General features: G+C 24.9%; 4 protein-coding genes across 4 annotated transcripts in view; 2 read left to right on the top strand and 2 right to left on the bottom strand.

The window, feature by feature from the left end:
- Positions 1 to 3,644, top strand: part of Phum_PHUM380980 (uncharacterized protein) — a gene marked incomplete at both ends in the record, with an annotated part of 5,399 nt that extends 1,755 nt beyond the window's left edge. The window contains 10 exons of the mRNA XM_002428405.1: positions 51 to 325; positions 398 to 602; positions 691 to 908; positions 988 to 1,200; positions 1,294 to 1,467; positions 1,551 to 2,153; positions 2,233 to 2,709; positions 2,803 to 3,018; positions 3,093 to 3,272; positions 3,351 to 3,644. Coding sequence (XP_002428450.1) covers positions 51 to 325; positions 398 to 602; positions 691 to 908; positions 988 to 1,200; positions 1,294 to 1,467; positions 1,551 to 2,153; positions 2,233 to 2,709; positions 2,803 to 3,018; positions 3,093 to 3,272; positions 3,351 to 3,644 — 2,855 coding nt within the window. The remainder of the gene's footprint in view (positions 1 to 50; positions 326 to 397; positions 603 to 690; positions 909 to 987; positions 1,201 to 1,293; positions 1,468 to 1,550; positions 2,154 to 2,232; positions 2,710 to 2,802; positions 3,019 to 3,092; positions 3,273 to 3,350) is intronic.
- Positions 3,645 to 3,994: 350 nt separating this feature from the next.
- Phum_PHUM381090 (mitochondrial intermediate peptidase, putative) lies at positions 3,995 to 6,094 on the bottom strand (the record flags this gene model as incomplete). The annotated part of the gene is made up of 1 exon (XM_002428406.1): positions 3,995 to 6,094. The coding sequence occupies one exon, from the start codon at positions 6,092 to 6,094 to the stop codon at positions 3,995 to 3,997; it is 2,100 nt and encodes a 699-aa protein (XP_002428451.1).
- Positions 6,095 to 6,779: 685 nt separating this feature from the next.
- Positions 6,780 to 8,907, top strand: Phum_PHUM381100 (uncharacterized protein; the record flags this gene model as incomplete). The annotated part of the gene is made up of 6 exons (XM_002428407.1): positions 6,780 to 6,986; positions 7,126 to 7,364; positions 7,556 to 7,764; positions 7,854 to 8,014; positions 8,538 to 8,740; positions 8,880 to 8,907. 6 exons carry the CDS (start codon positions 6,780 to 6,782, stop codon positions 8,905 to 8,907), a joined length of 1,047 nt encoding a protein of 348 aa, XP_002428452.1.
- A 724-nt stretch (positions 8,908 to 9,631) lies between these two features.
- Phum_PHUM381110 (WD-repeat protein YNL035C, putative) lies at positions 9,632 to 11,243 on the bottom strand (the record flags this gene model as incomplete). The annotated part of the gene is made up of 6 exons (XM_002428408.1): positions 9,632 to 9,766; positions 9,859 to 9,958; positions 10,063 to 10,418; positions 10,495 to 10,897; positions 10,975 to 11,131; positions 11,228 to 11,243. The coding sequence occupies 6 exons, from the start codon at positions 11,241 to 11,243 to the stop codon at positions 9,632 to 9,634; spliced, it is 1,167 nt and encodes a 388-aa protein (XP_002428453.1).
- Positions 11,244 to 13,118: the final 1,875 nt, after the last annotated feature.

Consider the following 13,118-nt stretch of genomic DNA (forward strand, 5'->3'; position numbering starts at 1 on the left):
AATGACATCATCCAGTTTTCTAAAACTTAAAAATGAATCTTCACAATTAGATATTGTTGATTACACTGTTAGGTCATTAATTTCATTCAGTAAAGGATTTGTATATTCATGTGGAGTAGGATATGTGCATCTATTTGAAAAAGATAGAAATAAATATAAAAAAAGAAATGTTTTCGTTGTTAAAGATGTAGTTTGTGATTTTCACAGTCCAAAAATAAATACTGTCACTCATTTATCTGTAAATTTATCACAAGATAAACTTCTGGCCACGACAAAAAGAGCTCAAATGTATGTGGTCAGATTATGGGGTCCTGATCTTAATGTCGTATGTACAGTTAATGTCATATTTGTAAGTTATTAAATTTAAATATATTTAAAAAAATTTTATTTTTAATAGGCACCTCAAATACCTTTTAAACACATTGGAGAACCTCAGCATCATGGATCTATAAATGGATTAGCAACATGCATTTGGAAACCCATATTTGCCACTAGTGGAAAATTCGATAAGACAGTTCAAATATGGAACTTTGAAACTGAATCAGTTTTAATAGTGAAGCGTTTTTCTGAAAAGGTTTGCTGCATTGATTTACATCCTACAGGTAAGTGAAAGAAATACTTAAAAAAATACAGAAATATATAAAAAAAGTAATAAAATCATTATTATTATTATTATTATTTGCATTAAAGGAACTTTTATTGCAATCGGATTTCCGAGCAAACTTGAAATATGTTTAATACTAATTGATGATATTCAAACGGGACGTACTATACCCTTTAATCAGTGTTCTATTTGCACATACAGCTTTCACGGTAATTTCATAGCTGCGGTCAGTGGAAGCGTAATAGAAATTTATAGTACAGTCATGTATACAAATACTTATACCTTAAAGGGACACACTGGTGAAGTTAGTACCTAAACATCTTTTATAAAAAAATTATGAATTATTCATTCATGTTTAAGGTATATTTTTTTTTTGTTCTTAGGTTAACGAAGTTAACTGGACACTCGATAATAAAAAACTAGTTTCTTGCGGAGCTGATGGTTTAATTTTATTTTGGGATATGAACAAAGGAGAACTTGTTCATCAAGTCGAAACACCGGGAGTTTCTTATTTAGACATTGCTTTGTCCGCTGATGGAAAGTTTACCTACGCAGTGGGTGATGATGGTTTAATAAAAGAAATATCAGAAGGAATTGTAATTTTGTTTTGTATTTTATTCAAAAGAATTATTTTCTCTTATATCCCAAGAGGGAAGAACAATTATAATTTTTTTATTTATTTAATTAAGATAATAAAAACAATAGAAATGAATCAAAGCGTAATAAATAACATAGCAATATCACGATCCAACTTTTTAATGTTTGTTTCTGCGGGGACATGCGAAATAATGTCTGTTAAAATGCCATTGACTAATCCTCCAGAATACGTATTGCATCCTTTTCATGCTACAACAATAACTGAGGTTGTGTAAAATTTTTATTATTTTACCTACGATCATTTATATTTATTATAATTTAAAATATATTATTATTATTATTATTTCAGATAAAAATAACATCCGACGATTTAAGATTGATCAGTGTATCCGATGGTGGTTTTGTAATAATATGGAAAATAAATTTATCCGAAGATAAAACCGTTGCTATCGAGAAAAATTTTGTTTACTCGACGGAAGTATTAATCAGCAAATCTCAACTGGAACAACATATATCAATGATGAAAGATTTATCACAGAAGCTGTACGAAATGGAAATGGGACAAGCAAGAGAAACGCGGGATACGGAAAGTAAATACTGTGAAAGCATTAAAGAGCTCCACGAAAATTATTCAATACTTATTGAAGAGTTAAAAGAAAAAATTGAAGAAACGGAAACAAGTCAAAAAAAACAATTGCTTAGTATGAAAAAAGAAATTGATGATCTCATAGAAAATCATAAAATAGAAAAACAACAAATGATTGAAAATTATTCATCGAAATTATTGGTGGAATATAAAAAAGTTGAACTTTTGGATAAGTTAAAACAGGAAACAATAAAAAATTTCGATGAAATGTTGGATGAATTGGTTCGGTGCAAAGAAGAAGAATCAAACGAAATAATTCAATTTTACGAAAAAAAATTGTTGGATATGGAAAATGAATTAAAAGCGGTAATAAGGGAAAAGTTTTTTTTTTTTTTTTTATTCAAATTCATTGATTTTGATTAAAAAAAAATTTTTTTTTATTTAGTCTCACGAAGAAAATATAAAAAATATAGAAGAACATGAAATTGACAAACAATATTTAGAAGATGATGCCGATCGTGAATTGGTTGAAACAAAAGCAAAATACGAATTAATTCTTAAAAAAGAAAAAGAACTTAATTCGACGCTCAAAGATGAAGCTGTTCAAATGAAAAAAAAATTTGCCGAAGCACAAAAGGAAAAAGTTGATTTTCTCGTTAAATTGGAATTGCTTCAAGTCGAACAACAAAAATTACAATTAAACATTCACGGATTGGAAAAAGACATATCGGATTTAAAATCGGAAATTGTCGAAAGGGATTCGGCACTTAAAGAAAAAGACGAAAGAATATTTCTTTTGAGAAAAAAAATGCAAGAAATGGAAAAATATAAATTTGTTCTAGATTATAAAATAAAAGAACTTAAAAATCAAATCGATCCAAAAGATAGAGAAATAAGAGAAAAAAAAGAAGAAATGGTCGATGTATGTGCTTTTTCTCTTATTTTCTTTTATTAAAAATTATTTATTATTAATTATTATTATTATTTTAATTTTTTTATCCCCCCGAATTTAAAGATGGAAACGGAATTGGCAAATTTAAAAAGAATAAATAAATCATTGGAATTGCAAGTGTCAGAATTAAGAGAAAAAATTAATGGAACTGAAAAAGAAGTTAATTTTTATGAGAAAAAAAATAATTATAGTAATTCAACATTGAAACAAATTAAAATCGATATTTATTCTTTATATCAAGATTTGGGAGATTTTAAAACACTCAAAGATGGAATGATGGTATTTTAATTTGCAATTATTTTTAAAATAAATGACAATTTATTATTATTATTATTATTTTTTTTTTTAAATAGAAATTATATCACAAATACTATCAGGATGATGTTGTTGTCGAAAAGGATCGTCACGGTGATACAGATTCTCAAAGAGAATTTTTAAGACAAATTGAATTTCTAGAAAAGACGATAACTTCATTAAGAAGTACTCTGCGGAAAAATCAACAAAACAAAGCCGATAATCGTAAAGTTTTAAAGGTATTTCGATGGGATTTTTCAAACGTGTAAAAATTTCACTTTATTTTTACAAAAAAAAAAAAAAATTTTTTTTTCCAGGATAATGTCGTTCTGTTGGAAGAACTTAATTTAGTTAGAAAACAATTGACGGAGACAACGGAGACGGTGAGAAATTTAGAAAAATTAATCGGAGTTAAGAAAAAGAAAAGCGTTGCTCCCAGCGAAGCTCTTCACAGGATAAAACAAGTTATTACGAAAAAAGACGAGATGAAAGGCAATTATGATAACGTTATAAAAGATGCCGAAAGACAAACGGAAACTTTTAATTTTAAAATTAAACACGAAGAAGAAAAATCTTCGAGTATATCTTTGGCTCGTCTTCCCGAAGCTTAGGAGACATTAAAACTTCTTTTCTTCTTTTTTTTTTTTATTTATTTCTAGAATTTTTTAAGGTAAAATATACATTTCATTTAAGTGTAAACACATAAAAAAAAAAAACCACAAAATTTCTTATAAAAAATTTAATTTAAATGATACTTATAAAAAAAAAGAGGTTTTACATATTTCATGTTAATAAATTTTTTTAATTCTTTTCAGGTTTAATACAAAAAAAAAAAAAAAAAAAAAAGGAAATTTTTAACAAATTTACATAAAAAAAAAAAAAAAAACAATACAGTTTTTAATATTTAAAACAACAAAGCATTTTGCTAATCAACAAAATTTAAAAAAAAAAAAAAAAAATGTTAAAAATGCATAAGTTTTTTTAAAAGGTGGTTATGTTGTTCGATATCTTTTAATAAAACATCCGCCATTATTTCCGGGGTTATATCTTCTTTTAAAAAATCATTTATCATTTGTCTCGCGGGTTTTCCACCTCCGTGTTTTAAACATTTTTGCCTATATTTTTCTCCTTGCTCTCTACTAAATGGATTTTCTTTAAAATAATTTTGCCATATCGACGATGCTATTGAAGTGGATAAAAGATAAGAATAATATTTTGCACCGTAACCTACCAAATGAGAAAACCTTAATTGCCAAGCCGTGTTTGGTACAGGTTCTAAAACTGAGTACTCTTGTTGAATGTTATAATAGATTTCTGAAGAACTTGAACCCAACGGGTGTTTTCCATGAAGCCTTTGATCTAAGGCAGAGTAAAGTACCTGTTTATGAGTTTCGGTTGCACATAGCAAATGTTTTGCATCGCAAAATTTATTCACCATGTCGTCACTTAATGATTCTTTCGTTTGAAAATGTTTGGCAAATGTTTTCAGGACTCGAGGATCAAATACAAAATATTCCATTAGTATACTGGGTACTTCAGCGAAATCTGTACAACACCTTGTGCCAGTGACGTGTTGATGTTTGGTTCGAGCTAACATTGAATGTAAAGCATGACCCATTTCATGAGCAACATTACTTAATTGACTAGAAGTTAATAAACAAGGTGAAGACCACTGGGGAACAGGCAAATTCAACATGATCACTACTATTGGATTTTGATATGATCCGTCACTAAGTTCTCGACCTCCTCTAATCATAAAATGACAATCTTGATTGGGTTTATCAGTCCTTTGGTAAAAATCACAAAATATGTGTCCCAACAATCCTTCAGTTTCATGAACCACCGCCAACTTATATATATCTGGAGACCAAATTTCATTAGGAGTTGTTTCTACACAAATCAAACTTATACCAAAAAGATTTTCTGTTAAGTTATTAATTCCTTCCATGCAAGCTCCTAGAGAGAAATAAGAATTTATTTCGTTAAGTTCGACTTTCATATGATTCTCGACTACTTGATTCCTGTAATATGCCACATCCCAAAGTTTTATTTTATCACTTGATGGATTTTCAGATTTTTTTAATTTGAGTAAATAACTTAAATCTTTTTTAGCTAAGGGTTTTAAATCTTCATTTAATTTATTTAAAAAAGAGTTTACAAACTCTGGAGTGTCTGCAACAGTGCCTTTAATTGCTCTATGTGAATATGTTGGAAAACCGCAAGTAATTGCTAGATTATGTCGAACTTTTAATAATTCATTTAATAAAAACTCTTGATGAGCATCCGGATATAAATAAAATTTGTAAGCAATTTCCCTTGATAATTCATTCGGGGAATCTGCAAACAGACCATTGATAATAATATTTCCATTATCACTGTAAAAATAATGACGAACAGATTTTGGCACTAAATTAGCTGCAATCGATTTTGGAGATTCAGCTTGCCTCATAAAAAATTGACCTAAATTTAAAGCACTTTCATTTAATTTAACAACTTCTTCTCTTTTACTTTTAGGTAAATGTATTCCAGATTGTTCAAAATCAAATAAAAAAAGCTTTGAGACATGATTATCAACATCTGTAGTGGGTATGACATCTCCATTTTCAACAACATATTTTAATGAATTATACAAAGGTCTATTGGTATTTAATTTTTCAACTACACCATTTATTTTTGCAGAAGCTGAATCTGCTGCAATTCTGAACTGAGGATCAGGATGAGCTATTCTAATAAACTCTGCCAAATCAGCTACTTGACACAAGGTGTCGGATAAATCATCAAATATGTCAACTATTTTCCTAGATCTCTCAGGAGATAAAACTTCAGCTATAAGTTCATCAGCTTTGGTACATGCTTCTTTTTGAAATAAATCAAACCCATCAGGAGATGACAATAAATCCACACCAAATAAAGCTGTGTCTTTTGACAAACCAAAACTAAATTTTTTATTCGGAAGTGTATTGAATGCTACTCCTAAAGGAGACCAAGTTGATACATAATTTCCCGATATTTTCAATAAATTTTTTCTATAAAATTTTTTCATAATACTCCTTGAAAACATTGTAATCTGAAATAAACATTCTTTTTAAAAAAAAAAATTCTTAAAACCAAGATTTCTTTAGTAAATATGCCAAAAAAATAAATAAATCGTTTTACTTTGAAATAGAGTAAAGCAAGGCATTTATTGTAATATATTAATTAAAATTTTTTTCATTGTGTTTAATATAATTCGTTAATATGTTTCTGTTTACATATTTCTAATATAAATTAAAGATAAGTAGATAACGTAAAATTTCAATAGCAAACAAAAGTTTTAAAAAAACTTCGCTCGTACACAATGAATCGATTTCTTTAGGTATAAATAATTAAATTCTTTTTAAAATTAATACTTCAGATATTAAATTATAGAAATCATCAATTCATAAGTAAATAAAATTTAAATTTATATTTACATCATAATTTGCGGCACTAACGTTTATAGTAAATTGAGGAACTCTGACAAGAAATATAATTAACACTGTTTAACCAAAATTTAAATACCCCTAATTTACTAATATTTCTATTAATGAAATTTTTAATAATTAATTAAATTCTATTTCAGCTGTATATCCATTTAAATAATAACTATTGTACCGCTGATAGGGTACAAAAAAAAAAATTAATATAAATAGTAAAAGGCGGTGATAAATTATAAAAAATATAATTTCGTATTGATTAGAAAGCACCTGATTTTTGTAAACAACAAAATGTCCGATTTCATTGCTGGTTCATCTAGTGATAATCCAGTAATTTCTGATGATAATAGTGAAAAGTTAAATGAAATTATAGATCCCGAAGTTAAAAAAATTAAATTATCTTTGAATGTTGGAAAAAGTGAAAAACTTGAACAAAGACTTGAAGGAATATTATGTTGCGTAGTTTGTTTAGATTTGCCCGTTGCGGCAGTTTACCAGGTAAAGCAAGTTATTAGCTTTTAACTCTTTGGACTTGATTTAAAAATGGGATTTTAAAAAAATTTTTCCAGTAATTAACATTATTTTTGTGTAAAACAATTCAAGTGAAAATTTTAGTACTATCTTAATTATTTTACAGTGCAGCAATGGTCATTTAATGTGTGCCGGTTGTATAACTCATCTTTTAGCTGATGCAAGGTTGAGAGATGAATTAGCTACTTGTCCAACATGCAGAGTTGAATTTTCAAAGCAATCTGCTTCTAGAAATTTAGCTGTGGAAAAAGCAGTTAGTGAGTTGCCTGTTCAATGTCATTTTTGTGCTAAGGAATTTCCAAGAAATGCTTTGGAAATTCATGAAAAAAATAATTGTGAAAAAAGGTGATTTTTAAATTTTTATAATAAAACACAAATTATTGCTATTGCAAAGATGTTAAGTCTATATTCATACTTTTTTTTTTAAAAAATATTTTTATAATTATCTTGTTAAAATATCTTGCAATAGTATGAATAAAAAAAATCATTAATAAAAAAATTTTGACTTATAGAATATAACTGTAAATAAATTATAGACTAACTTCATGCAAATATAACCAAATAGGATGTTTATGGAAGGGACCAAATTATGAATACCTTCAGCATGAAAATGTTTGTATTTATCCTAATAAATCTGGATTAGAAATTATAGAAGCTTTAAAAATCTTAGAAAAGAAAAATGAAGAAGAAAAAAAATTTTACGATGGAATTTTTGAACTTTTATCTTTTGAAAAAATATCCATAAGTGGTAAGTAAATTTATTTTCAATTTTTTTTTTCATAATTTAATTATTTTAAAAGTTTTGATTAATTTAATTTTATTCTATCTTTTCAGATTTGCAGATGAAACCATATAGGACAGATGAATTTTTTCACAAGCTCTATTATGAAACTAATAGATTTTCTGCATTCAATTATCAATGGGTGGTTAAAGCAAGAATAAATAATTTTCAATCAAATCCAACTCATAGTTCTGAAAGGGATATGACATACCAGGTAATATATATTTTTCATGACTTAAACTTTTTAAAGGTAAGTAACGTTAAAATTACATTCAATCCATAACCTCATCTTTTTTCCTATTTCTGAAATCCTTTCCTGTTTTTTTTGTTTTCCTGCAGGAAAGATTTGAAAAGGATTCTCTAATTAAATCAAGATTTTGGTTTATTAAGGTCATAATAAGGTGAATATTTTATTAGAAAAAAAAAAAAAACATTAAAATAAGTTTTTTCACTTACCGCTAAGTTCCTCTTCTATTCTGGGAGTGCTACCATTTTTTTTCTTTTAAAAAAATATCATAAAATATGTGTAATTTATTAATGTAATAATGATATTGATGATATCATTATATAGATATCTCTAATTGAAAAATTTTATTTAAATTAATTTATTAATTTGTGTTGAGAAAACTTTCGTACTTTAAGCTAAAATATTAAATTTTTACAAAGTAAATTGAACAAAAGATATTTTAGTTAAAAACTAATTATTTAATATTTAATAAAACTTTCCTTTGATTTAGTTAATATTGAAAAACAAACCAAATTATCAACTGACAATCCATTATCTAATTGTAAAGGGACCATTTAGTGATATGAAAGTCAAGCCAAAGGTTTATAAATATGATTTTACCAATGAAGAAAGCGAAAGCTCTTATGTTCATCTTCCATTAGAAGACACCAGCGAATGCAATAGGTTGCTAGCAGCTAAAACTATAAATTTTCGGTAAGTTAATTTTTATTTTACTTTCTTAATAAACTTGTCATTAACATTAATTATGTATATGTATATTAATATGTATTAACGTGTTTATACATATAATACGTTTAAAATCGTTAAGTTATGTATTAAACATACTTTTCAGACTCCTTATGTTCTTGGTATCGAAATAATTAGCTTTTAATTTCGAAAAAGTTTATGGTGGAAAACAAAAAACTTTTCCCAATAATCGTGATATTATCAAAGTTTCATTTATCTATTAAACAACGTCTTACGGTATTAGTTAATGTATTTCTTTATTTTTTGTTCTAAAAATAATTATAGAACACAAAGTCTGCATAACTAATGCAAATTTATTTCTCAAAGGCATTTATGAAGCAAAATTGCTTTTGGGTAAAAATAGTTTTAAATATAGTTAAATTGTTTTAATTGATTATAGAAAAAAAGAATATTATTAAAACGAATAAAATGTATTTAATAGTAAATATATTTTTAATGTAAAACTTTTTATTTTTTTATTTTCGAATTCTCTTAAAATAAAATTATTCATCAGGGCTTAATTTGGATAAAATTTTTTTAAATTAATCTTTGAATTATTTTCTGATGGTAAAGACATTAAATAACAGAAATTAATTTTAAAATTTAACTGTGAAATGAATGAATGCAATATTTTGTTTTATTTTGTAATGTGTTCTCATATAGGAAATGATTTGATATGAAAAAGTAATGAATCGTTAAAACAATTTTTTTTTTTAATTTAGTATAAATTTTTATAATTAATTTTAACTTAAGTATAAATCATCAAAAGAGTAAATTCGTTTACTGAATTTCAATAAAAAAATGTAAAATCAACATTTTATTTACATCAACATATTCTTAAAAATAATGATGATAACTTTAATAAGGTTTAGATTTGTGCTTATTTCTTGTTTTAGATATTTTTTTAAGACCACATTTAACTTTTTCAGATGGCTCTCCCGGTTTCCAAACACTTATGTACCCACTTTCCCCCGCAGTACACAAAAGTTGAGTCTAAAATAAGTTAATCAATTTTTAAAATAATTTTTTTTTTAAAATTAGACTATTAAAAAAAAACTTACATAAAATAAAATTAAAAAACAAACCTCTGGATTATAAGTGCTGGTTCTAACTATTTGACGATTACCAATAAATTCTGTTGCATAAACTTTATTTTCTTCAATTTCCAGCATTTTTAAACATTCGCTAAAAATTAATAAAACTTACAATTGCACTTAGTCGATTAAATTTTAATAACTAAACTAACAAAAGATAGCAATAAAAATAAATAAAAATTTTTTTTAACAAACCCTTTTCCTGTTGAAGACCCAGCCAAAACAAACAAATTGTCATTTGATTTCTGATGAACATCGATAACATATGTATCATCAGAATTGGTTGATTTTAATACTTCTCCAAGCTTTTCTCTAGATAAAGAAATGTCTGGTCTACCTTCCTCTATATTCCAAAGCTGTACAACTTCAGTGTGAGTTATACAGCTTAAGTAATTATTTTTATGCCACCTCACCTTAGCCACAGATGATTCAGTATTTAAACTGTGTTTCAATGCTTCATCTTCATCATTTTGACTGATATCAAATGTATTTATTAGCCCATCTACTGAGCTTGATGCAATAAAATTAGCTTTTTCTGGATGAAATGATACCTAAATAATGTCAATTGAAATGTAATAACCATCTTTTCCGATTATATAAATTTTAAAATAATTTAATTAATTTTACTTGAGTAAGATCATCAGTATGAGATTCCCAATATCCTCCTAAAAGTTTTCTCGACCTGATATCCCAAAATAGTATGAATGCATCACCATCATAAAGTTCTGATCCTGCACAAATTAATTTATCATCAAAAGAAACATCAAAACATGACAAAGGTTTAATCCCATTATCATCTTTAAGTTCTTTTACACAATTTTGTCTTCTGAGGTCCCATATTCTTATTTTTCCATCTAATGAACCAGTATAAACCATATTCTCAGATTTCGGACTAAACCTAACATTGTTAACTGACTTTTCATGACCTTTTAAAGAAGAAATCAGAGAAAATTGTGTATTGGACAGATTATACACTGAACAAGACTTATTAGATAGAGCAACAGCAAACCTTAGTGTACAATCAGACGATCTAAAAGCAAAAAAAAAAAAAAGATTAGGCATAAGAAAATTTTTTTAAAATTCATATGTAAACAATTATCTGCGCACGTTTCCATAGCCATATCAGTTATGTAAGTTTTTTCTAAACCTACAGCTTGTTCCACAGCAATATGGTATGAATAATCGGTTGTGCTTGACCCTTTAAAATCACTAAAAACATTTTTTGATCCGGGACTGCTATTTAAATTTAATAGCTCTAATTTATCTGGAATAAAAAAAAAAAAATATTATGCTAAAATTTGAAACTATTTAAAAACATTACAGTGTAATATTACGAGAAAAAAAATTTAACCTAACTCACTTGGATCTTCAACCATTTTTCTTGTATCTTCTTTCTTAAAAATTAAATATTAAGAAGCAGAAAAAATATTTACTTTTTAAAGCAATACATTTGCATAAAGTTTTCAACTTTTTTTACTTATATCTAAACCAATAATTGCAACAATGTTCTAGTGCCACGACTTTTTACGTTCTTTTTAACTGAAAAAATGTCGTTTGAATTCTATTAGTGGTCTTAAAATTTTTAAATTAAAGGATTATAAAAGTCGTTTATAACGTAAGTAAGTTTTAAATTAATTTCAAAAACTAATTGAAACTTTTTCGTAAAATATCTTATCATTTCTTATATTTTAAATAATTTAAATTAAGTACTTTATAAATGAAATTTCATATATGAGAACACACGAATGTGTCGAATAATAATAATAATAATTATAAAAATCATGAATTATGTTAACTGATTTTTAGAAAAAAAAAAATAGACGATTTATACTAAAATAATGTAAAATATTAAGTTTGTATTACTTTAAACCCGTTTGATAAAATTATATCACTTAAAGTTTAATTCAGTTGTAATTTAAACTTAAAAATTTCTATTTAACGAAAAGTTTATACAACTAAATGAGACATTATTTTTCATGAATTTTCACTAAGTAAAAATTTATAAAAAGAAATTACACAACAAAAGAGTAAAAACAAAAAAATAATTTTAAAATGTAACGAATGAGTAAAGTTTACGGATATTTTTTAAATAAGTTAAAGACGAGTAATATTTCTATTATTTAAAATATTTATTGTCATCTAATTGGAAGATCTGAAAAATTTACAAATTGAGAATAATAATAATAATAATAATAATAATAATAATAATAATAAAATTATTAATATTTGAGATACATTAACACAGTTTTTGTAAAACGTATAAAATACAAAAAAATTTTATCATTTAATATTAAATTACAATATAAAATCTTTTAATACTATTTTATTATTATTTTTTTTTGATAACATAATAATAATAATAATAATAATAGTTGGTATTTTTATATTTTACAAAATTTTTTTTCAAGCTTTTCTTATTTTATTTTAAATGGGTTACAAATAATGAAGTTAAAGAATAAAACAATCTACTGATAATTATTTTAATAATATGTATTTTAATAATATGTTTCATTTAAATTATTAAATTGTTTGTATTTTACTCTGATTTGAGAATGAAAAAAAATTAATTGTTTATAATAACAATTTAAGTAATAAATATTTATGAAATAATTTTTATTTCACAGCAAATGAAAAAATTATTTTTTTTTAAATTTTATAATTAAAAAGGCATTAAAATTTGTGTTCACTTAACTGTCAATTAACAAAAAAATAACAAAACCATTATCAAATTTATTTTAATTAAATAAAACCTAATAATACATTATTATTATTATTATTATTGTCAAAATTTCAATCATACAAAAACAAAAAAAAATTTGTGCAAAAGTCTGTTTTATAAATAATTTTTTTTTTTATTTTTTCGTATACTAATAATAAAAATTTGACTTTGATAAAATTGTTTGTAATAAACAAACGACAAACAAATCTAAATATTGTACATATTATACAACATACTAATAAATGCCATTAATCATTTCAATTTTATTATTAATACTATTTTATCATATAATTTTTTTAAAACAAATTTCAAGTTTATAAAAAAAAAAAAAAAACATAAATTCTTTATTTTAAATTTTTATGATTGTTATCGCATTCATAAAAAAAAAATCAAAATAATTTAAAACCAATAATGTTTTTTTAATTATTTAAAATTTAATTTTTATTTATTTATTTATGTTCGTAAAACCTAAAAAATTTTTTTTTTATAATTAATAATTAGTATAGTTATATAAATAATTTAATTTTTATAA

The sequence above is a fragment of the Pediculus humanus genome, genomic scaffold (assembly GCF_000006295.1).
Source record: "Pediculus humanus corporis 1103172107855 genomic scaffold, whole genome shotgun sequence".
Lineage (NCBI taxonomy): Eukaryota > Metazoa > Arthropoda > Insecta > Psocodea > Pediculidae > Pediculus > Pediculus humanus.